We start from the raw sequence: 24,857 nt of genomic DNA on the forward strand, positions 1-24,857 counted from the left end.
TACAATAAGGCGTCCCCAGTTGCTAAATCATGTTTGGAAATAGCTTCGATTTCTACGCACCTCATAATTATGTTTATTTACTACAGAACATTTCATTTAGGTAAAAAGTCCACGAAAAGCATACAACTTATTCATTCCCATATTGAGTATTTTTGGCCGGGAGCAACAGGGAAAAAAATGCTTACCATAAAACATAGGCAAGATTTGTTATTTAAGGCGTAAATCATCTTCATCTACTATGAAAGATTATAAAAATTCACGGTAATAAATTTATTCTTTTTCACTCTAATTCCTCCATTCGTTGGTTGCGTGGTAACCTAAATAAAGTACTTAAGAACATATTATGTCTCGTCTGCATCCTACAGTTATGAATGAATAATTAACTAGATAAAATACACTTCCGGTGCGAGTCAAGTAACGAGCCTTATGAATAGATACTAGATTATGGGGTATCATATACATGTATTTACATAAAGTATGTTCTACTAGTGTATCAATATACATTATTATTGTATATGTAATAGTATCTAATTTGTCATTCTTGATGATTTTTCACCTTTTATAACAGAGGCCTATACGTTTAAAAGACCTCTTACCAATCGGAATTGTCTTTAAAATCATGGAGTTTTCCTAAAAATCTGACCTAACTCTAGCTTTTGTACTTCCGAAACTAGAAATTTTTTGCGATATTTTTCCCTAAAATCAAAAGCCTAACGTTTCATCCCAATTAGGTTAAAACCCCACTGCCTGGTGTAAACTCTGAATGGTTTTGGGTATATAAAAGAGTTTAAACTATATATATTTTACTTCACTAAAACGTACAACATTACAAAGGAAGTATATCTAAGGTCTTCCTCTTCCATTTAAATCGTTGAAGTTGCCATATGACCTTTGCTTTATCAATTTGGCTTCAAACACATCAAAAAGGGACCAATAGACCTTTACGCAAAGAACTAAAGTGGAATAATCATTGAACATCAACATATTTCTGTGTATGGCAATAGCAAGCAGATTGCGCATGTGCGAGTAAAGTAACGACTCACTGGCCCGGCTTTATACTGGTTGCACAGTTTTAGGGCAATTCATTGTCGCCTCAAGCGTTTTAATAAAATGACAGACCTTATCTGTCTCTACTCATTAACATTGCAATTGTTATACGAGGAAATGTCAACTCTCGAGCGTACCAAAATAAACTTTCATAAAATAGAAACCGACAATTAAACTTGAAAAAAAAAATCTGTGACATTTTAGGAATAGTTTTATATTTGACAAATGCTATAGTAAAGTATTAAGATGTCCTGTGCATATCATAGATGGTGTAAAATTTTCTTGGTGGGGGTAATCACCGCCAGAAAGACAAGCTCGTTCACACCTACCCACCTGCCTTAACGTAAGGAATGCCGTTGTTCAACAAAGGTACCCACTTGTGTCTTGAATAGCCATATGCCATCATTAAGCTAAAACAATATTGTATAACCAGAATTCTAAGCATTTCAATTAAAGCTTTAATTAAAATTTATTGGTACACTCAATCCAAATTGCAAAGATTCGATCTCAAGTTATACACGTAAGGAAAAAGAGGAAAATAACAAAACTAAAAAACCTGAGAGTTAATAACCTTCAGAGTTAAAAGCATTTAATCTTATAAAATTTTCTCATTAAATATTTGATGTATCATGGAACACCATTAAGATGTTTGCATTAGTTGGGAATTAACAACAACGAATGTTCAACATGCTGAAAATTGTTTCTTTACATTGACGCATTAGATTAATTGACCGTAAACTTCATAAAAATAAAATAAAACGAAAAGAAAAATGTTGTCATTAAATTTGCTGTTGATTATGACATACGTGTTTCACCTAAAGATCTCATTTTTCTTTGGGTTTATTTAATGGATGAGCTAAAATTACCTCAAAACAGTAGCTTTAAGATCTGTCCGCAACTTCTCGGTATTTTACGAAATACTGGTAAAGTCCGTTAAGAACAATCTGCGGCAGGTATCATACAATCTGTTCTGGATGGTACTGATTGCATTCTTGTATTTTCAGAATTTTAATTACATATGACTTTAAAATTTTAATTCAATATTATATTGTATATTTCAGGTCAAATGTGTTGACATTGTGCCATTTTTTAACATCTTGATCTACAGATAGCAGACGATAAACTGGCACGAGCGCAGTGACATCATCATGTCTGAAGAACAACAAAAACTGATGGAGGAGGGCATAAAAGACCGTGGAATAACGAAAGATCTAAGTAACAATGATCTTGAAGATACAGGTAATTTACTCTACAATAAAACACGTGTTACTAACAAAAGTGACAGGTTTCTATAAATAGTAACACATTGCTATAAATAGTAAAACGTTACTATAAATAGAAGCGTGCACTATAAATTAATGACAATTACATTTGTTTATTAAAGGCATGGTTTTACGTTCACAAACGAAATGATAAGTAAACCCCTTTATGTTTAACTCTACAAAAATGTACTTAATCTTTATAAGATTCTTACACAAAAACTATACAGACATCGTCTGTACTTTTTCATATCATAATAAATTTAATGCACTGGTAGTTTAGTGTACCTTTATATCTATTGTCTAACAAAAAACAACGTTCATATAAGCATGCTAATAAATAAAATATTCAAAATCAATGTTAAGGTTTAACATCATTTAAAAACTATATTTAAACTTGATGCGTAAATTTTCAAGTTTACCTTTTGTATATGATACATATTTGAAAGTTGTTACCTACAACTGTGTAACAACAAAAAAAAAGAAGAAAAATAGTACGAATGTTTATTAATGATGATTATATTTAATTTTATTAATCATATTTACATATAATTTTCAGCAAATAAACATCGCATGGTAATAGGGGTCCGACTCCCAAAGAGACCTAAACGCCCAAGGAAGAGTAGGCGCCGAAAGGACAAATCAGGCGATTCCGCACCCACTGACTTCAGCAGCCCGACAGGTAAAGCTACATTACCTTTATATACAAGACCACCTCCAAGAAAACATAAAAAGTTACAACTAATTAATGAATTCGTACAGTTATGAATTGTATCATAGTACGCCCCCCAGACACAAATCAGATAATAAACTCGTGTTTCGATGCTCTTTCTATTACATATAATTCAATGTTTAAGGCAATCAATCATTGAGTAATTGTAAAAGGATAATGATTAATTAGCATTCTTAATACTGCGACTTTGCTTATCAGTATTTCGTAAAGGAGACTTTACAAGTTTTGTCTCGGAATAGGCAAGGGGGAAACTTCTGCCCTCACCTGTTTATTATATATAACTATAATTGACATCTTAATATCTAGTATTATCTTGTAAGTTAGATTTTATCATAATAACAGATGACATAATGTTATAACATATAATTGTATATACACAGCGTTCACTGAAGGTAAAGTTTTGGGCCATATATATGCTCTTGGAAAAAACAAAACTCTAATGATATACCCCTCATAAATAATATACCACACAATATGATTCACATCGGAATTTCAACCTTCGTCTTAATATTTATCCTTGCACATTTCATAACTTTCAAATGTCATGCTTAACGCTTTATAGTCAATCTTTAACATAGTTTAATTCAACTTTGCACCCGTGTTACATATGAGATACATCATGAAATCTAATATCAAAACTTCACATCAAAATTTGTTCATACCAATTTTACTTCAATTATTATACTTCTGCTGATTTTACGACATGTCGTCCTAATGGTTCGAATCCCGCCAGTGGCATTGTTTTCTTTGATAAGAATAAGCTATCCAGCTGGTTTATTTTGGCTTTACTGATGTGAAGTTTAAACTAATCACTTGCAGACATAGCATTTATTACACCTTTCTCGAGCACCTTTTTAGCTTCACTTTTTACGAATTTATATCGTTTAACACATGTTTTTCCAATATAACTAGAGTATAAATAACTGTCAAACCTTTTCATAGTGATTCTAATATCAGTATATTTGTCAAGTATACTCATTGGCTTTAAGTCCTTCCATGTTTAAAACATGGCGTCTTTCTAAAGGACTGGACCTTCTCTCAGACTGCTGTTTCAAAAATAGTTGTACGGAGAAAATGGTGAAATATGCCCGTACTGTTTTCGACATCTATGAAAAGGTTTACATGCTTAATACTTTATACTAAAACAATTCTGTTTTCAATTCTAATTTCAGACTATATTGAAGGTAACTCAGTTAAAATTTATGAACAGTTTAATTATTGTATACGAATGTAAACGAGAGAACAATAAATTTAAAAAGGGAGGTAATTCAAACTAGAATTTAAAAAGTCGACCACTATTTTTAACAGATTATATTTGAACTTTGCGATGTCATGTTCAAGGGATTGACACTTATAAAATATTTTTTATCATCATATCCCACGAAAATACAAACACTCAAACAAACAAACAAACAAACAAACAAACAAACAAAAAAGCATACGAACACGTTGTCTTTTGAATTACCTCCCTTTTTGCTAGAGACCATCCCTGCTTATGTGATAAGCACATATGAATGTGTATACACATTGGTCCGTATTCATTGTATATGAAAGGGTGAATGGGCTACGATACATATGAGGAGACAGATATTGTATCTGGACAAGAACTACATGTGTATGTAAAATGACGAGATAGACTGGTTCGTCTTAGCAGAATCCCAGAGCTATCTAAGAAAAATCTTATCGTGACATTTATAAGACATTATTTAGTATAATACAGTTTTTTAGAAGTTAACAGAATATATAAGAAAACCAATTTTATAAGGTATCATCATATGCTTATTTGTCTTAATTGAATAAATCAAATATAACAATAGCTGATATTTACACTCAGGATACGACCACGAGATAGCTTTGGAAATCTGTCACGTGTAATCTGTCGATGCCGGTGTTGCATGTGCCTTTATAAGAACACGTGTTTTTCTGTCCGGTGTTATTTCATAGAACTGTGTAAAAGTGTATCAATCAAGCATGAGAAATATTTTCGAGACTTCTGAGACGTTTTTGGGTTGCCTTCAACACACCTTCACAAATTTAAAAAAAAAACTGCAAACAATACTATAATAAACATTTTGTTCCTTTACTTCAAATATGTCTGTGTTGTTAACCCTGTCTTGCATAAAATGCTTGGTAATTAATATTCCAAAGTCATGAATATGTCAGGTAATTTTAATATAACAATTCAAATAAAAGGACAACTGAAAGAAAGTTGAAATACCTAATATGTCAGACGTAAAATAATTTATGTCGATCGTAATTAAAGATATTTCTGGCTTTATTTATCATCACAGGGTCTACTTCAATCCCCATTATTTACAGTACCCATAAATTTCACTCGGCTAAAACTCTGGTATACACTCAAAGCCGTTTTACACGTCAGGTTATCACTCGATCTCGATCTATTTTTAGAACATTTGATATCGATGCCAAAACTTGATTTTTTTCACGATTGTGAAGGACATTTTTTAACGAGTTGCATTTTCAACATTATGAAAGAGACTACAGACAGACAATAGTTTTGACTGCTGTCTATTTTTTTTAAATAAATGCAATGCATATAATATAAGATCAGTTGTTCCCTTTTGTATTGAGTCTATGCTGACATGGTTTTTTTAATTTATTTATTTAAAATCAAAATAATATTTATCACTTTTTTTAAAAGTCAAATATCTAGTTGTATCTATTACACATTTATCTGCGTAATTTCACGCACGCACCTGATTTATGCGCATATTTATAAACTAAATGGCCGTACCGAGCTTCCGTTGTGCACTAGCACGCGGCAATGAAGATGTCTAATTGTCGGACCAGGGTACAGTGCTATATACGTTTTTGAATTTTATGTAAGATAACTTAGTCCTGTCATAGAAAGTTAAGATGTCAGGTACAAAATACTATGAAATTAATAACAGACACGATCAGATGTATTGTAGTGTAATGTAGACATTACAAAAATACAACAACAACAACAACAAAAACATCAACAAGCATAAGTGTTCAAAGTCTCATTCAATAAACTATCAATGAGCTTTCGAATGTTTTAAACATTTGCTACCATAAAAAAACAAATCATTCAACTTTTTTTGCCGAATGATGTAAAACTGCCTGGTCATGTACTGTGCGAATAAAAGGGCATTGTCTTGTCATTTTCCTAACGGCGGCCATTTTGTACATGATTTTTTAAATTTTTAATGTGATAAACATTTATGTAGATGTAATTGCAGCTTCGGTGAATTAATTTGCGTATTACTTTTTCTTGTGTGCACATGTGGCTTTCATCAGAAGTTCCGCCCGCTTATGCTGTGAAGAAAAACATTTTGTCGTCTGCTATCATCTGCCATGTCAGTGATAATTTACATGAAAGGAAATATGTCTAAATATTATGCTAAAATTATGGATATAGGTTTTTATGTATGTCTACTTGTATAAATTAATTCAGGTGTCATATTTAGTATCATTAATTGGGATTAGATGACATTTACTTACCGGAAATGAGGAGACGGTGTTACCGTGTTATATTTAAAGTAAAATTTTGACGATGAATATATCAAATGTTACAATACACAGGATGTAACTTTTATTCAAAGTTTATGCAAATAGTCAAACTACACTCTAATCACTTCTGAATATGAGATGCGGAAAGATTTCTTAAGTCCCGTACAGGAAGCTGTAGAGAAATCCTTGATTTTAAGTAATTTAATACCCATTTCAAAAATACTGAAAAAAACCCAACAAAACGAGCACATGTATTTATTTTTAACCAGTGTTGATAATTTATCATGCTTAAATATAATGTTAAAGATTTTTAAGGCATTGCACCATGACTTTGTTTTCAAGTTTCAAAGCTGAATTTGACCTTGTTCTAGTTCAAAGTCATACAAACGAGTAGGTGGAGTCGATTTTTATTACATTCTATTTTCTTCAAAAGATGTTGTTAAGTCATTTTACATGCAATCACTCGTTTGTATATCATGACACAGTTTTTTTTACATGATGCATACATATAATTGACGTTAAATAACGTCAGCGGGCACGTCCATGAAAGCAAGCGTTCAGAAGTGTGCAGACAAGCGTTTAAAACACCATGAACAAACGAAGACTGGTTCATATAAAAAAAAACATTAAATTTTTAGCCCACGGCTGTAGGTTAATATTACAATGAACAAATGCATCTTTTTGTTGTTGTTGTTGTTGTTGTTCTATATATACTTTAAATTAAACAATATTACACTCCCAACAGATGACTATAACTAGACTTTGTCCCCGAATTGCATGGGAATCTTCTGCTAACCTAGATTATTTTATTTTATTTAAAGCAGCATGCCTCCAGATGAGTGAAAATATTTAAATAAATCAAACTTCTGAAAAATGTACTAAGATTTTAGGCAAAAGAAAAAGATTCAATATTCAAGAAATAATTTACAAGTTATGAGCGATTAATGGTGAATTTTTCATTACGTTTAACTATATTTTTACTGTGTTACTAACGCAGTAAGGGCATTTTTTTGCATATTTTGACCTCTTTTTGTTATAAACATGGGTTGTAAGTGCCATTGATAATGTGTAAAATGATTCCTTTTGGTAAATATACAATAATATACTTTTAATTTTCAAAATTTTCATGAAAATAAGCATTAATCTGGAGGCGGGCTGTTTGAAAGGTCCATTAGGGGCCACTTTAAAACTACTATTTTTTATTTCTCGGATCCTTTTTATTTTGGTATTATCTTATGGTTTCGAAAAAGTAACTCATTGGCCATATGGACGAATTATCTTTTGTTTCTTTTGCTCTTTGATAATAATAATTATTGGTATATTTGTATGGAGATCAAAATAAAACTTTGTTCACATTTTGCTACCTTTAAGACACATTACTGCATGTTCAGCGCTACTGCCTTCAGTTGTTCGACTAAAACATTATGAAACACTTGTCTGACTTTTCTAAAAGATTGAAAAAATAATGATCTCTGGGACATACTGTGCCTTTAAATATATTTCATGTTTAGTTATTTACCATTGCCAGTGCATCTTAAACCCAGTCTATTTATAAGACGTGTATATTTTAAAATTATTTAATAATAACACGTGGTATAGACCCGAGCATTCATAGCACATGCATCGTAATACAATTCTTTTTCAGTTTACAACACGTGAATATTTTACCAATGTCAATCGAGACACTTTTTAAAAAAAAAAATAACTAAACATGTTACCGTAATTTTCTTTTACGTTTGTTGTTGTTAATTGTTCTTGCTCAGAATTGCTATATATACGTGTATAGGGTGGGATGGGTATTGTAAATCATTTATATATTTCATTTATTACGCACAAACGATTATATGTGATGGTGGAGATATGTTTGAACCGAAATATAAAAAAAAGATATATATAATAAAATGGATCTGATTATAACTGCAGGTGAAGCAAAATAACCAGACAAATAGGGTGTAATTAAATAAATATTAATCTTATCAGCTTTGAAGCGGTAGGCTGAGCATGTGGTTAAAGCATAAAAGTACTTAGGTCAAAGCCAGGTTACAAACCTTTACAGAAAAAAATGTTAAATGTCAAACTAGTTTAATAATTTACGACCCTACATACATTGTGTCATGCGTTTTGTTGTTAATAATTCTAATTAAATAGAGAATAAAGCTAAAGCTAAAAAGTTACAATAAATTAAAGTGAAAATAGCATCCAGTGAAATGTTAAGTTAATAACACGTATTTCCTGGATCGATATACTTATTTTACTGCTAAAACACGTATTTCCGAATTATAATATTGCAAGATACACGTATGTCCGGGAAAACAAAGTGTCAAAACACACGTACTTCCGATAATTTTGTTGGGACATTTTCTGCTTAACTTTCATTGCAATTTGTTTTATTTTCATGTCTCATAAAATAAAACTTATTAATGTCGCTTGCAGCTTGTTGTAGTTTATAAAGATTGACAGATTGGTATTTTTTTCATTTTACTTTTAAGTTCAATACTCTATACTAGTATTTAAAACCTATTATAGTTTCATTTGGTTCAACATATGAGCCGTGTCACGACAAAACCAACATAGTGGGTTTGCGACCAGCATGGATCCAGACCAGCCTGCGCATCCGCGCAGTCTGATCAGGATCCATGCTGTTCGATAATCAACCCTATTACAATTAGAGAAACTGATAGCGAACAGCATGGATCCTGAGCAGACTGCGCGGATGCGCAGGCTGGTCTGGATCCATGCTGGTCGCAAACCCACTATGTTGGTTTTGTCGTAACACGGCTCATATCAACTATTGTTTTCTTTTAAATTTCAGCCATCCAGTCACCGACGGAGACAGTACAAACATTATTGGGCGAAGTCGACGACGAGCAACATCAACCCCACGGCACTTTTTGTCAGTTAGATCTTTTATACACATTTGGCCAAGAGAAGCAATGGCGAGAATTTGCCAGGTAATTCCCGGAATTGGGTTTGCGCATTTGTGGCATTTTTTATTTTTTTTGTGTATCCTTGTGTCTAATGTTCTAAACAAAAAATATGCACTTTTAATTTACGTCCTGTCAAAACTTAAACAGTTTAATAAACTTTTCGAAATAACCATACTGTAAATATACAGATGTTTCGATAGGTTCGTTTTTATATACGAATATGAGGTTAAAATCCTTGTTTCTATTTATAGATAATAATTATTTAAATATATCTTGTCTCCATCTATCAGTTTGTTTCGTTTATAAATTGGTATAAATGGATATGTCTGCTTTTTATATCTCTTTATTTTATAAATGGCTATAATTTTTTTTATAATGCGTTTATTAACATGTTATGATAATATATTTTAATGTATAGAAAATAATTATTTAATTTCTATTTATAGATGGGTAAAGTACGAGGAAGACGTGGAGGAGGGAGGAGAAAGATGGTCAAAGCCTCATGTAGCCTCGCTTTCACTTCACTCATTGTTCGAACTCCGATCTACCATTCTTAACGGCGCAGTTATTTTAGATTTAGACGCATATCATATAACGCAAATTATAGGTAATATAATTATTTGGTAATAGTAAATTTGAAATTCAGTAGCTTTTGCTAATGTGTCGCCAATGACGTCGATTTTAAAAGTCTTGTATTTATCAGTTACGTTAACGGCTTTGCTTAAATTTTGTATGTTTAAAACTATATTGAGATATTTGACTTTGGCTCCCAAGGAGAGGAGCTGTTACAAAAACGATTTAGAATAATCAGAGATTGCGTGCCAAGATTGCTCCTCGCCTGCTTTCTGATTTTTTCATAATGAAAGCATCAACTGTGTAATTGAACGTTCTGAAGAAGCTTTCAAATTATTTTCTGGTTACATATGAAACCTGCTCTGTTACATTGTACTATATAACACAGTATACTAGTATAGCTTTCTTGTCCAAGATACACTTGCATGACGTTCAATTTTGCCAGATTCAAAATCATTAAGATCTTGACAATGTGTCTGTCTGTAGGGCAATTCTTAGAAGTCCATTGTTAACGTTATACATGCACAACATGTTGTAAATCTTACAAAATATTTACATACGTTTTCATTTTGTACCCTGCTTTCAGATATAGTATTAGATACTTTAATAGCAGCAAAGACTATGTCGGAGGAAAATCGGGACGATGTTCGGAAGGTTCTCATGTCACCACATGTATTCGCTCACGAAAAACGTAAAAGAAGTCTCATGCCAGGAAGTGAGAGTGATAGAGCATTAAAAAAGAACTTTTCAAAAGGTAATGCGTGTGACTTTAAAGGAACGCCACTCAGGTCCAAACACATGATATATTATAGTTCAGAATTTATACGTAGATCAACCGGTGCACTTTAAATCAATCAATATGCAAAAAAAAAAAATTAAAAAGATACACTTTTATGTGATATTTAGCCTGATTTGAGTAAAAAGTTTTAAACGTTTTTCAATTTTTGATAATTTTTCACAAAAAATATTCTAAGAGAAAGAGCAAATGATCTGAACCTTTGCATACGATTTATAAGTCCAGACCTCAATCAAAAGTTATATTATTCTGGTAAACTATATGTTTAGCTCCATCATGTTACAAAAATAAACGGAGTCCCTTTAACATAAAATTTCTGAAACTCGTCGAACAGTAATGATAGGGGAAATGACTTTCGGGTAAAATTGTTTGAAAAGAGTACTATTGGAAATTTTGTATTTAGGATACTATATCGTCACCTTGACAATATGTCTTAAGATGTTTCATACGCTAAAATGTTTTTATGAAGCCATTAGAGATAAAGGCTATGATAGTAATTTGTGCAAATAGATGAAATTAATTAATTAATGCGATTATGACCCGGTTGACAGGTCAAGTCCATATAAAATTTATATAGCATCGGTATAATTTATTGCACCTTCAGGTTATTTTTGTATGAAAAAAAATGTTATGGAAAAATGAACGTTTCAAATTTAAGCCAATGTCAAACCTGGTCACTTGAAAAATGCTTGTGGTATAATAATAAATGATCACTTTACCAGTGTCACGATTATAAGTAGACATTATCCTAAAATAGAAGTATTGATGTCCAAGCTTATTGTTTGATTTATTTCAGCCTTGTCTATTTAAGTTTTGATATCATTTTTATTTGGATAAAAGATTGTATCTATCCGAGTATTATTCAAGTATCTTTTCCGTGTAGAGTTATGGAATAGTAGCGCCAAGATGGCTACCGAAAACATTATAAGATAGTAAAAAGACGGTTGTCATTGGTGTTTTGAGGAAAAAAACACCACAAAAAAGCGATTTTTACACCTTAAATACATGTAAATGTACATTGACAAAGATAATGTATATTTAAAGGTGTTCGTCCCAAATCATCTTTGTTTTTTTCCACATATATTGTATCAAAGTTATTTACTTCTTAGCATGACAGACTGTACAACTAAACTATTGTTTAAAATAGAACGCAATCAAACTCGTAATTATTATGTTATTAACATGTAATTTAGACGTTGCACATGGTGACGTCATAATTTTTAAAGATGTTGAATATGAACTTTACTTCATTTTTGTCTTATCTGTCATTTCTTTTAAATTTCTTTGGGTTATATAAGTGACCATTGTATTGTAGGAAATAGACTGGCGTCGAGTAAAAGTTTTTCAAACCCTGAACAGATAAATGGGGACTTACGCGAAAGTTTGTCCTCGGCAAAGGTGAGTGACGTCACTTGCTTAATATATATTTGTCGTATCTTAACCAAACTAATACAAACATTTATATGAAACTTTTAGGTTCTAAGCTTACACCTAACAGGAGTTTTTCAAACGTGGATAATATTAACGGAGATATAAAAGAGACGTATTCGTCCGCGAAGGTAAGTTAAGTAGTTGAGAAGCCATCGAATGTTGCTCGGTGATGGACAGTGAGTTTTGTAGATCTATATATAGAATACTCTCTGCTTTGATGTTTGCCGTTGATTAGAAAATCGTGGATTTTATTAATCTAATTTCAGTTAAGACTTGGTACTCATATACTTTTTTTCTAAAAGCTACATTTATTCGTAGCTCGGAGCTAAAATTTGCTTTTAAACGGGGTTCATTTATCAAAGGGAAGTAAATAATTAAAACAAATGGACATAAATTGATGTTTTTGTAAAAGGGAAATAACTGTGAATATATTTGGTTTGGCTATCTTATCATAATTTATAGAGCTGATCCCTTTAAATTACATATACTGTGTTAAAAAGGTCCTTTGGAAAAACTTATTCTGGTTATCAAAAGGCAATGAATGTGATACGGGTTTATGGGTTCTTGTCAGTTTGTAGTAGAATGTATGTTAAGTAGAATTTCTGATGTTTTATCGTTATATTAACAAGAACTGAATGTCAACTGGAAAGGGACTCGTGTTTTGTAAATCTTGTACTATTTAAAATGTAGATGACAACCAGTCAAATATTGTAAAGGGTGTTTTAACATTTAGGATGTACTTATAAACTCTATTGTCCGTTTGTTTTCTAACGTTATATATAATAAAGACCTATGCTCTTGGCTGAAAAAGAAAAGTATTTTAATGGTACCATCGGTCAATAATGCATGTTTTCATTACGAAAAATAAGGAGATTTAGATAAGTTTATAATTAGGCTATATATAAATATAGAATCTATTCCTATCGCAATTTGTACCGTTTACAAAGATTTAGCATACATTGTATTTTATGTAAGCATGACAATTAGCAATGTTTTACTCGTCTGTTCTAAGACGCTGGCAATTCGTAACTCTTGAAGTTTTGCGTACAACTCATTTCCCATTAACGACTTCCGTTGTATACTTGAAATAGCACTTATTCTTTTTATTTATTGCTATATTTGTTGGTCAATATCTAAGACCCATAACTTCAGCATCGGAATTGACTGAATATCCTCCCTGCGTTAACTTGAAAAAGTCCAGGTTAAGATTCGTTTGCAGGTTCTTTTCCCCTAGAACCACTATATACTTGAATCTAAACAAATGTTTATTGACCAAGAACCATAACTCTAGCATAGGCTTTCATCGAATAATTTAGAAGGTAGCGTATGGTCCTTCTGTTGCTATAAAACGCTGCAAAAAAGTCGAACGCTTTGTCAGTTTGAATGCTCTTGACATTATTGCATGTGAAACAACTAAAAATAAGAAAGCGTTTTGTAAAACATATGTTGTTTCTTCACAGGGATATTAATTCATGAAAGAGTTCATGCATGCAATTGACAAGAATAACAAGAAACTTGTCGCCTACTCCTTCTCTTCAGTACAACTTAAGTTTGTCATCATTTTTGTTTTTATGTTGTTAAACATTTTTTTACTAAACCATGTGACTTGAGTTGATTTGGGTTTTATTTAGTACTAGTTAAGCTATTTTTAAGGACTAGTTAAGCCTATTGCTTTTCTTGGTATAGGAAAAGCTTTTTAAGTTTCTGATGAAACTGAGAATTTAATACTCCCATTGCTGTAAGATTTAAGTCTGGAATTGGCTATAACTATTTTATCCTAATTAGCTATTTCTGCCTCCTTATGAAAAATCTTCCGGAAGTTCTTTTCATCGAACGAGCACCTGTTTTCCCGTTTTAATAGAAATATTTTTAATATACATGTATGTCTTCTTGTAATCAGATTTATATAACATGTATATGTAGTTTTAGTGTTGTTAAAGGATTAAGAACCCTAATGAGACGGTAAATACTAATGGACTTATGCCGGGGAACATGAAGCAGTTCGACTGTTTCCGTATGTTTATTTTTAGCACTTTTTCATCAGGTGAAAAAGTGTTTTCCGCTTTCACGTCATTTTTTATGAATATACCAATATGGCGACTTTAATAACACGCTCATTAGGGTCATTAATCCTTAATACGTTAAGCTTTACAGGACATCTTGATATTTTGAATATTATTTTTGTATTACTTTGATGTGGCAATTGTATATTTTGCAATAATTTATTTTTTGTATAACATTTAATTGCAATTCGGATGTTTTGCATTGGTAAAATTTAGATAATATACGTTATCGTTTTTAGATCAAAACAAATTAACACTATTTATTATACTTAACAGAAATTCCTTGTCACGGAGACCTAGCCACGATTTTAAAAACAAAACAAAAACAAAATGTTAGATGAAATTGGTTCATAATTCTTAATCTAAATTAATCTAAATAGATTTTAAATATTTCAATGTAAATTTGGCGTCGATTTAATATGACATAAAACAATCTTAAGAGCACTCTTTGTTATTTCAGTTGAATGTAGATTTTATGAGAAAAGTACCACCAGATTCCCAAGCATGTAACGTACTGGTAGGAGAATTGCCGTGTCTAAAATATCAAATAGCGGCGTTCATCCGTCTGTCCGAGGCCCGAAACATCGGCGACATTACAGAGGTTCCTATACCGACCCGTTTTGTGTTCATACTTCTAGGACCCGAGGGAAGTGAAGATAAATGTATAGAAATTGGAAGATCTATTTCAACTGTTATGGTAGACGAAGTAAGTATACAAAAATAACACGTAAAACTGTGCAGTAAACATAACAATCACATGACATGTCGCGAATATATGTACAAATGTCATATAATTTCGCGATCATAGTATTTAAATTTCATGTAATTTCGCGAAATGAGTATTGAAATGTTATATAATTTATTATAATTTCCTAAAGCATTTATTTTTAAGCATTTAGCCAAAAGGTGCAAAGCAAAACCTCCAAAAAAGCAAAGCCTATTAGAGTTGAATTCAAATGATCTTTTAAATACAGAAGACATAAATAATGACGTCATTTGAATTTTAGATCTACCGAGAAGTTGCATACAAGGCGAGAAATCGTCAGGAGATATTGACTGGTCTAGACGAATTTTTGGACCAAGTAACAGTTTTACCCCCAGGAGAATGGGACCCTAAAATCAGAATTGAACCACCAGAAAAAGTGCCATCACAAGTACGTATACTTCAATTAACCTTTACAAAAATATTCAGAGGTGAAACTTTAAAAGGGATGGACGGTAAAAAGGGGTGTACCTGTATATTTAAACTGCAAGAATTGCTGTATAATTAATCAGTTTCTTTTTGTAATGATTGCCAATTTTAATTTGAGTGTGAGATTAGGCACAAACAATTTTAATGAATGTTGACTTTTTCATATAATGTAGCAATCAAGAAAGACCCAGAAGTCACAGGTAGCAGGTCCGCACGTTCTTGCCACACAGGAAGCCGAGCAGGAGTCACACGCCGACCCGACACTAGTTAGAACCGGAAGGTACGTTTTGATGTTGTTGTTGGATGCTTTTGTTGCTGTTATAACTGTTATAGATTAACAATGCTCTAAACAACTTTTACGACGTGATAATCACTTTATATTTCCCCCGTACCTTTTTGAAACATGCAGTATGATGACAATCGGCAATTTCCATCTTTGGGGTATCTGCTTCTTTAAAGAGCGTCCAAATGATTAAGAGGATGCTTTCTGAATGAAGAAATGATTGGATATTGGAATCTCCTGAACTAAATGTACTGATGGGTTATGAATATCAACGCAGGACATTTAAATTCCAAAGATGAGGCGTGGTTGAACATTCGACGATGTTTAAATATTTTAATTTCAAATTTTCATATGATAATTGGATGCTTGAACGGTAGTGCTTCTAGATACCACTTCTATTATGAACAGACTTAATGAAATCAAGCCTGCGACATTTCCAGTTTTACAGTTTTTTGGCATTCTATAAAGTTACCATGTTTTCATTCTTGAATTAATTAGGGCCTCTTATAGACATACGTTTCTGTTATAACATAACATGTAATGATTGAATATTTCAGATTGTTTGGAGGTTTAATTGCCGATATTAAACGAAAAGTACCTTGGTATCCTAGCGATTTCAAAGATGCCCTTCACGTGCAGTGCATAGCTTCAACCATTTTCTTATTCTTAGCTACTCTCACGCCAAACGTCACGTTCGGCGGTTTGTTGGGTCAAGCGACAGATCAATACATGGTACGTGCCGATAGCTCTTTGATAATTTAAAGTAATAGTATGTTAACTTTCCATGGTACGTGGATCTGTAAACGCAAATCAAATAAATCCAAACAAAGGTAATTTAATGTTAACTTCTTCATGTAATGTAAATTGAATTTATTTCTTTAAACAAACAATCAATGTGTTAACATTTTGCCACGGGAGTGTACGTGGTCTCAGTTTTGTTTCTTATGATAATTAAATAAAGGATACGTACAAATGAAATGTCTTTAGAAATGTTATGTTCCAATATTATAACTGACAAAAATGTGGAAATATTAACTTCCAAGATCTTTAACTTCTTTATGTTGTACGGAAACCTTTTAGCACAGCTAAGACCTGTATGTTTTCTTTATTACAGGGGGCTATGGAATGTATTTTGTCGGCTGCTATCGTAGGAATATTATTTGCTCTGTTTGCCGGACAACCACTGAACATCCTCGGTAGTACGGGTCCTATGTTGGTGTTGGAAATGATTCTTTACAACTTCTGCAAGTGAGTGGCTTACATATATAGCTTATGGAAACCAGTCACTTTAAACAAATGCGCCCGTCAGTATTTTATGACCGAGCGATTTAATATGATGATTTGAAATACAAGTTTTTTCAGTTTTTTTTCTTTGATTGCTATGACGTCATCGATCGTACAAAATGTTAGAGAGAGAATGTAAGAAAGCTTTTATGTTTGGAGACTGAAGTTCGAAGTCTAGAGGTAAATTAATGAACACGCTCATAATACTAATGTACATCTAATCAAGTAAGATTATGATGACCGGGTTTAGACTTGTATGAATAAGCTCTATAACACTATATTTCTTTCCATTGTAGAGATGGTGGTTACGATTTCTTGCCATTGCGGTGCTGGATTGGTTTATGGACAACTGGGTTGCTGATTTTAGTAGTGGCCTTTGACCTTAGTGCTCTGGTCCGGTACATAACGCGTTTTACGGAAGAAAGTTTCGCTTGCCTTATCGCCATTATATTTATCTATGAAGCTTTTAAGAAACAGTTCCACATCATTGACCACTATGGAATCAACCCTCACCCAGAAATCCCCATTCCCACTGATTGCATGTGCATGGCACCAAACGCCACCAATGGCACAGACGGGAACATGACAATGATGACGTCACTGTTTGAAGGCACAACAACTCCGTTCGTAGACATTGTGGCCAATGATTCGATGGGTGTAATGTACAACGTGTTCAATGCAAGCGGAAATATGTCGTGGTCTGATCTGAACAAAGAAGACTGTCTGATGTACAATGGAACTCTTCACGGTGAAGGTTGTGAAGAGTCACATTACTATCCAGACGTATTCTTCCTCTCTTGTATACTCTTCATCGGAACCTACGCCCTTGCAATGAACTTCAAGGACTTTAAAACAGCACCGTACTTTCCATCTTTTGTAAGATATACCTCATTGTACTTTATGCTTTATGTTTAACTTCATTCAAACAACAACAGTTGATCGAATTTACATATACATTAGTTTTTCTTTATGTAATACAAATAAATCTCTTTATTCAATACAGTACAACCAGTGATAAATATTTCGATATTATTATCAGAAAAAATCACTGTAGCAATAAGGAGAGCTCTTGTGCTAAACCAGGCGTCGGTAGCGTCGTCGTCACACTTTGACATGTGTAAGTTGATATATCCAAAACTACAATGGAATGGGTTGAAACTTCACACAGTTGTCATTTTTGATTATCTAACATAATAGGGACATAACTCTTGAGTTAATTGTTTACAGAGTTATGCCGCTTCTTTAACTGCCAAACACTGAGAATAGTCGGATGAGGTGTCTTGCAACAACTCGTGTTGAATTAAGTAACTGTAAGGGAATAAAATATTTTGCAAAAAAAAAAAAATAGAAGAAAAAAAAAAAATGATGTTAAGTAAGAAAATGGTATTTTAAGTGTATATCCTTATTTGATCCGTGTCACGACAAAACCAACATAATGCGTTTGAGGCCAGCATGGATTCAGACAAGCCTGCGCATCCGCGCAGTCTGATCTGGAACCATGCTGTTCGCTTACAAACTCTATTACAAATAGAGAAACTGATAGCGAACAGCATGGATCCTGATCAGACTGCGCTGGTCTGGATCCATGCTGGTCGCAAACGCATTACGTTTTTTTTGTCATGACGCGGCTTATTTATTCTTTTAGATCCGACAAATGGTCAGCGATTTTGCAGTTCTCCTCTCTATAGTAATCATGGTTAGCATTGATGTTCTAGTTGGCGTCAAAACACCAAAACTTGAAGTCCCCGCAAAATTCCAGGTGAGTTTGACGTAAATGTTTTCCAAACACCTCACAGTGATTACCTCCCTTTGCAGATTTATCGCTCTGTACTGATCAGGGGAGATCACTGCGTAGGAGATTGAATGTCAGTGGTGTTATACACAATTCCATATATATATTGATGGTAATTTAAATCTTTGATGTTTATTGATATCAATATCTTATTGGAATTTTCCTCTTTAAACTAAAGACAGTAGAATATTTGGATTGACCACTTTGGGTTCAAAATGAGCCACATGAATGTTTTAGAGATATGCAAGATGATTGCTATCTAAAAGAAGGAGCGATAAATGTGAAAATAATTTGTAATCAAAGTAAATTGTAAACAACGTAGATTTTGACTTCCATACAAAATACACATTCACTGTAAGTGAACTAATTGCCAAAGAGCAACAGATAAAAAAGATGATTCCAGTAATTGGCTATTGAATAACGTTTTGGATACTATAAAAAATACACAAAAATTGAACAGGTTTCGGGATAAAAAAATGAAAGCATTTTTGAGGCATACTGGGACTTTAATAACATTATTGATAAATTAACATATTCGATCAATGGTTTCTTCTAAGTCGGCAAACTTCCATATCTTATATTTATTTGCTTCCCTCTAATCATAATATAGGAAGAATTGATCACTATTGAACACAGAACATTGCAAAATGTTGACAAACTTACCATTTGATCTATTAATGTATGATGTAATAACGGACAAGATATTTGGCTGTTAAAACTTAACTTAAAACGAACATTTCAGCCAACAAGATACCAGGACAGAGGTTGGTTCATCAACCCAATCAGTGAAAAGAATCCGTGGTGGACGGCCATTGCTGCTGTTATCCCAGCGTTCCTTGCGCTCGTGCTGATCTTCATGGACCAGCAGATTACAGCTGTCATTGTGAACAGAAAAGAAAACAAACTGAAGGTATGAAGATGTCGTCTGCTTTCCACATATTTCTTTGTTTATATACCCTGAACCTGCTGGGTTTAATGAATAGACTCGCCCAGGTTCTAATTTTGGAAATGTCCATTATCAGTTTTAGGGATATAGATATTAATATGATTTTTTTTTTAAATTTAATCAGACTACAACTGTATTGATCCCGATCCAACCGAAAGAAAGTAGTCTGGCTATTGTCTATACTTGTGAGGAAGGATAGTATATTTCGCTGCCATCAAGCTAAGACATTTAAGTACTAAAATCCGGGTTGTATGCACCGGCAGAAGGTGTAAAATTTTGGTGCGTGTAGAATACAAAAGAAACTGATGGTCTGAAGTTATTACTTGCTTTTTGTATTGATAATGGAAATTTTACATGTATTTAGTGTTGTTATGTTCGAAGATATATGCTGAATGTTAGACGATTAATTTAAATTCAAGTTTATTGTTCAAACTGGGTTTTACCTCTTAATGATCCTTTTTTCTATTGTTTAGGGAAATTTGCACCTTAATTTTTTCAGTATTAATAACATAATATTCATCGTAAAATAGTCATTGTAACAGGCAACTTAGTGAGCCAATACTAGTGCACAGTGGAATGCTTGATGTAAAAACTTGGAAGATGACTACATTGTGCTTTACAATGAAAAAAGATTTATACCAGCTCTGAAAAAAAAAACGATCACACAAATTATATTTTACAGACTGATTTTACAGTAATCACTTATTTTACAGAAAGGTAACGGGTACCATTTGGACTTGCTAGTCGTAGCTGTTTGTATTGCAATATGCTCATTACTTGGTCTTCCATGGTACGTCGCTGCCACCGTGTCCGCCATTGCTCACATTATGTCCTTGAAAAAAGAATCAGAAACCGCAGCTCCTGGTGAAAAACCAATGTTCTTAGGATGCAGGTATTTATCCTTTTGTTTCATTAAGATTTATCCATTTGCTTGAATTTGTGACATGCAATTTAAATTGTTTCAACAGTTGGCACGTAAACCTTATGCGTAAACTGAATTCAAAACCAAATTAAAAAACTTTCCTATCCCACCATTGTTTTGGTTTGATAACCTATTTCCGGTCACGTGTTCCCATTGGTGGCCTGCTTCCGGTCACATGTTTTTCTGCGTTGTATTTGGTTTAATTATCGTTATCTTTATCGTTTTTAACATTTGACTAAACAATGTTTATTTCTAAAGATTCTTATAGAAGAGTCTATATGAATTATAAAAAATGATTTTAGATAGCATGTATATTAAATATATCTATGAAATGACTTTCTGTCTTGGTTGTTTAAATGTTTGTTTATTTTATTATTAGAGAACAGCGAGTGACAGCTTTGTTGGTGGGAATCCTCAGCGGTTGTGCTGTACTTCTAACCGGCGTTCTTACGGTAAGATGTCTTAAGTTCTTAACATTTCTTGACATCAGTAATTACACAATTTTTTTGTCCTTTGGGATAATTGATTTCAGTACTTGTGTTACTAGAAAGTAATAAGTCTTTCCTTGGTAGATACAGTAATGTAATTTTCATTTAGAGAAATAATTTGAAATAATTCTTTGTACTCTTTTTAGCTCAGTCCTGTTTGTATAAATCCATTAATCAATGGATCATTCATTACATGTAGTTTAATCTTGATACCATAAATGACCTATTGGTTTATTTTCCAGATGATCCCCATGCCTGTGCTTTACGGAGTGTTCTTGTACATGGGTGTGGCTGCCCTTAAAGGAATGCAGGTAATTATACACGTTGTAGGAAGTATTTAACGTTGAAGTTCTAAATTTCTTAAATGAAACTGTGCATTTTCAATTTTGGGGCATATCAAAATGAAAATTTAAAGTTAGTCAGGAAATGGTATAAAGCCTGGTCGGACTTCAAAACTTGTCTCATGAAAAACGATATAACTTTATTGATTCCTTAGTAAAGTATACATAATCATTTCTGTTTACAAGATATTAAACATCAAACGGATCTCTTAAATGCCTTAGTTGAGTTATAGCTATATTATATAATATTTTCATATTAAAGGGAGGTAAATCTGAATGATTCATCTCTAATATTTACTTCTATTTCAGTTTATAGACCGTCTCGGACTTCTCTTTATGCCAGCCAAATATCAGCCTGATTCCACTTACCTCCGTCACGTGAAGATCAACCGCATTCATTTTTTCACATTCCTTCAGATAATTTGTCTCGGCGTTCTCTGGGTTGTAAAAATGGTCAAAGCAATCTCCATTGCCTTCCCTGTCATGGTACGTAATTGTACGGTTTAAGGTTCTTGTTCGATGATTAGGTCGTCGAATTTGTCACTTTACGATACTTTGCGCTTTTCAGAATTTGTTTTAAAAGCTGTGGGTTGACATGACTGGTTTGCTCCTTGTTATTTGGACGCTAATTTGATCGTTATATGTCACGGAAAGTGGCGAAATGTAACGAATTCTTAGGAATCAATTTTTGATTTTGATACTCAGATAACATTTTAAAAAACAAATGGTTGTTTTTCTGCAAACTGTAGTATTGATTGATTATAAGTTATAATATATCAGAGTAATATGACGTTAAATAAACGGATGAAACGAACGAATGTCAAATTAAGTACAATTATTAAGTATCCACTGCCTTTGTAATTATTATATGTTTTATTAATGACATCAAGGTTGTCGGAACCTGTTTCGTTCGAAAGGCAATGGACAAGATGTTTACTCAGTATGAACTGTCGTACCTTGATGATATCATGCCAAGTGAAGACAAGAATAAGCAAGAAGATGAAAAGAAAGGTTTTTACGGGGTAAGTGCTAAAAATAGATGTGATGTAATGTTCTTTTAAAAGAACGTTTATGTTATAGTGAAAGAAATTGTGAAAAAATGCGTTTGACCCCGTTTTTTGGTGTTCATACTAGCTGGGCATCGAAAGAAAGGCAAATCCGATAAAATCTATAATTCATAGGATTTTTTTCTTTGGGTTTTACCTGGCACCAACGCTGAAAAGGTCAAATGGTGAATTTCCAGCTTTACTGGCTGAGGAAGACCCTACCTGCATTATTTCAGACTCGAATGGCACCGTAGTAGAACCACAGATATTCCGTAAGCTAGCTGGATAGCTTCTTCACATTAAGTTATTCAAAGTTTTTGACGTGATGCGTAGTAGTTAAAAGATAGTGAGCATAATGATCCAGGATCCAACGAATCGTTATTCTACGTTACGGTTTATTGGTAGTCATACTTACAAAGGAGCCGATGTACAATTTTGTCCGCGTAACAGTTCATTAATAGTGAATCTATAATTCAGGATCTGTTCGACTCATATTTTCGCGTAACAGTTTATTAACAGTGATATAATATTTTTAGGATCCGACCGACGACGATGAAATGGAAATAGACGAACGTGAGAAGATGATGGACCTAAAGATGAAACATACAATGGGAGATAAATTTGGGGGTTACATGGCTGTTCCAAACAGCGACCGGGTGAATATATCGGAGGAAATGAGTAAAACAGGTATCTGGATGCAAGTGAGACGAGACTCGTTGCCTGTCCTGGAGGGAGTGAATAATTCTTCCCAACCCAAGTGAGTATTTTATAAACTTATGTAAGAAATGAACCTTCTTAGGAAGTACAAAGCTGTCATTATGTAAATGAGTCTGACGAAAAATTCAAATTAAAATTTCAGAAATTATACAAGGCTGGTCTAATAAGCGGTCCGAAATCTAATTTGCATTAGATTCTATTGGTTTAAGGTCCTACAACAAAACAATAAACAATATTACCGCTATTTTGAAAGCTTATATATATTTTGCATAAGACTATAAAGAAATCATATGAATTATGAACAAAATGTTATGAATATAATTGTCACAATATTACAAATCTTAGTTGTGAATACTTGCGTAAATTTTGTTTAGTTTTTATACCCATCTTACTCAATATAGCAAGGGATGTATTGTTTTTGCCCTTTTTATAATAAACCCTGCGTGTTTCTTTCATTTCTTCGATAGCTGTTCTTTAATGTATCGAATATAACCTTGCCTTCATTATACATGTTATAGCCTTGGCTTTCGTGGTAAAATTTCCAAAATTAAGGAAATCCTCACCGTTGCTTTGTTTTACGTGACAGATTTCTGTGGCACTATATGTGTTAAAAGAACACGGCTTGTTATATTTTATTCTAAAGTTGTTTATATATGACAAAAACAGTAAGAACTAACGAATTCAAACGATCGAGTTTGCTTGTTAAAAAGGAAATGAACAATAACATAATGTTATACATGTCGTTATTTCAGACGGTCTGATCTTTAAATTGTAAGTCTTCAAAAATAGACAAATTATCCAAGAATCATTCATTCAATTTTACAAAGTTAGACAAAGTAGTTCTTTTATAAAGCTATTCCAAAGTTAAGACAAATCAGTCAGTCTGTATATTTGTTAAGGCAGTGAATTTATCATGACTTCGTTACAATCCGGTCATTATCGGCATTCTCCATATTGTAAAATAATCAAAGAACCATCTTTATGATAAAGAGATATCTTAGTTAACCAACGCTTTGATAAGAAATAAATACAGAGACCGAATATACAAAATTAAATTGATGTATAATTATATAAGTTTAAAGAATACTTTAACTGAAGAGTCTTAATTTCAACAGGTGCCAATCGTAAGCTTATTTGTAAAAAGATGTAAAATAGTTTTTTTTTTAAAAATCATTTTCAGAAATTCTTTAGAAATAGTATTTTTTTATCATTAAGCGCAAGAATAGCTTATGAATTCAAACAACTGCTTTATCTAAAATAACCATTTTATATCTATAAGATAACATTTTGGTATTATCTTTTGTCTAAGAATAATCTTAATAAAGAAAATATTATATTTAGTATATGTTAAATCATACGTGATTATATTGTGCATTATCATGTCATATTTTATATAATTTTTGTCACGTCTCGCGATTTTGGTCCTTGTGGAGTGAAAACTGGCGTCAAAGGAATGACATCATAGTTTTGACGTCAAAATTTTCAACGTCTATTTCATTTGTTTTATTATAATATCAAATGT

The 24,857-nt window shown here is 32.7% G+C and overlaps 1 protein-coding gene across 6 annotated transcripts in view; it reads left to right on the forward strand.

Moving 5' to 3' along the window:
• The first annotated feature begins 2,076 nt into the window (after positions 1–2,076).
• LOC132717119 (electrogenic sodium bicarbonate cotransporter 1-like) overlaps positions 2,077–24,857 on the forward strand; it is a 28,070-nt gene continuing 5,289 nt past the window's right edge. For 2 of the 6 annotated variants that reach the window (XM_060700518.1, XM_060700522.1), the window contains exons 1-21: positions 2,078–2,286; positions 2,866–2,988; positions 3,420–3,431; positions 9,347–9,485; positions 9,908–10,068; positions 10,621–10,788; positions 12,146–12,228; positions 14,785–15,030; positions 15,332–15,478; positions 15,690–15,796; positions 16,357–16,531; positions 16,914–17,047; positions 17,380–17,959; positions 18,729–18,842; positions 19,618–19,785; positions 20,535–20,713; positions 21,123–21,195; positions 21,474–21,542; positions 21,882–22,058; positions 22,463–22,594; positions 23,155–23,375. In XM_060700518.1, coding sequence (XP_060556501.1) covers positions 2,196–2,286; positions 2,866–2,988; positions 3,420–3,431; positions 9,347–9,485; positions 9,908–10,068; positions 10,621–10,788; positions 12,146–12,228; positions 14,785–15,030; positions 15,332–15,478; positions 15,690–15,796; positions 16,357–16,531; positions 16,914–17,047; positions 17,380–17,959; positions 18,729–18,842; positions 19,618–19,785; positions 20,535–20,713; positions 21,123–21,195; positions 21,474–21,542; positions 21,882–22,058; positions 22,463–22,594; positions 23,155–23,375 — 3,299 coding nt within the window. In that variant the 5' untranslated portion in view covers positions 2,078–2,195. Of the gene's footprint in view, positions 2,287–2,865; positions 2,989–3,419; positions 3,432–4,211; positions 4,224–9,346; positions 9,486–9,907; positions 10,069–10,620; positions 10,789–12,145; positions 12,229–12,306; positions 12,390–14,784; positions 15,031–15,331; positions 15,479–15,689; positions 15,797–16,356; positions 16,532–16,913; positions 17,048–17,379; positions 17,960–18,728; positions 18,843–19,617; positions 19,786–20,534; positions 20,714–21,122; positions 21,196–21,473; positions 21,543–21,881; positions 22,059–22,462; positions 22,595–23,154; positions 23,376–24,087; positions 24,107–24,857 lie in introns of all 6 variants that reach the window. The other 4 variants (XM_060700523.1, XM_060700519.1, XM_060700520.1 and 1 more) reach the window with 4 other exon arrangements.

Source organism: Ruditapes philippinarum, unplaced genomic scaffold, assembly GCF_026571515.1.
Source record: "Ruditapes philippinarum isolate M1 unplaced genomic scaffold, ASM2657151v2 ctg5307_1_1_1_1, whole genome shotgun sequence".
NCBI lineage: Eukaryota > Metazoa > Mollusca > Bivalvia > Venerida > Veneridae > Ruditapes > Ruditapes philippinarum.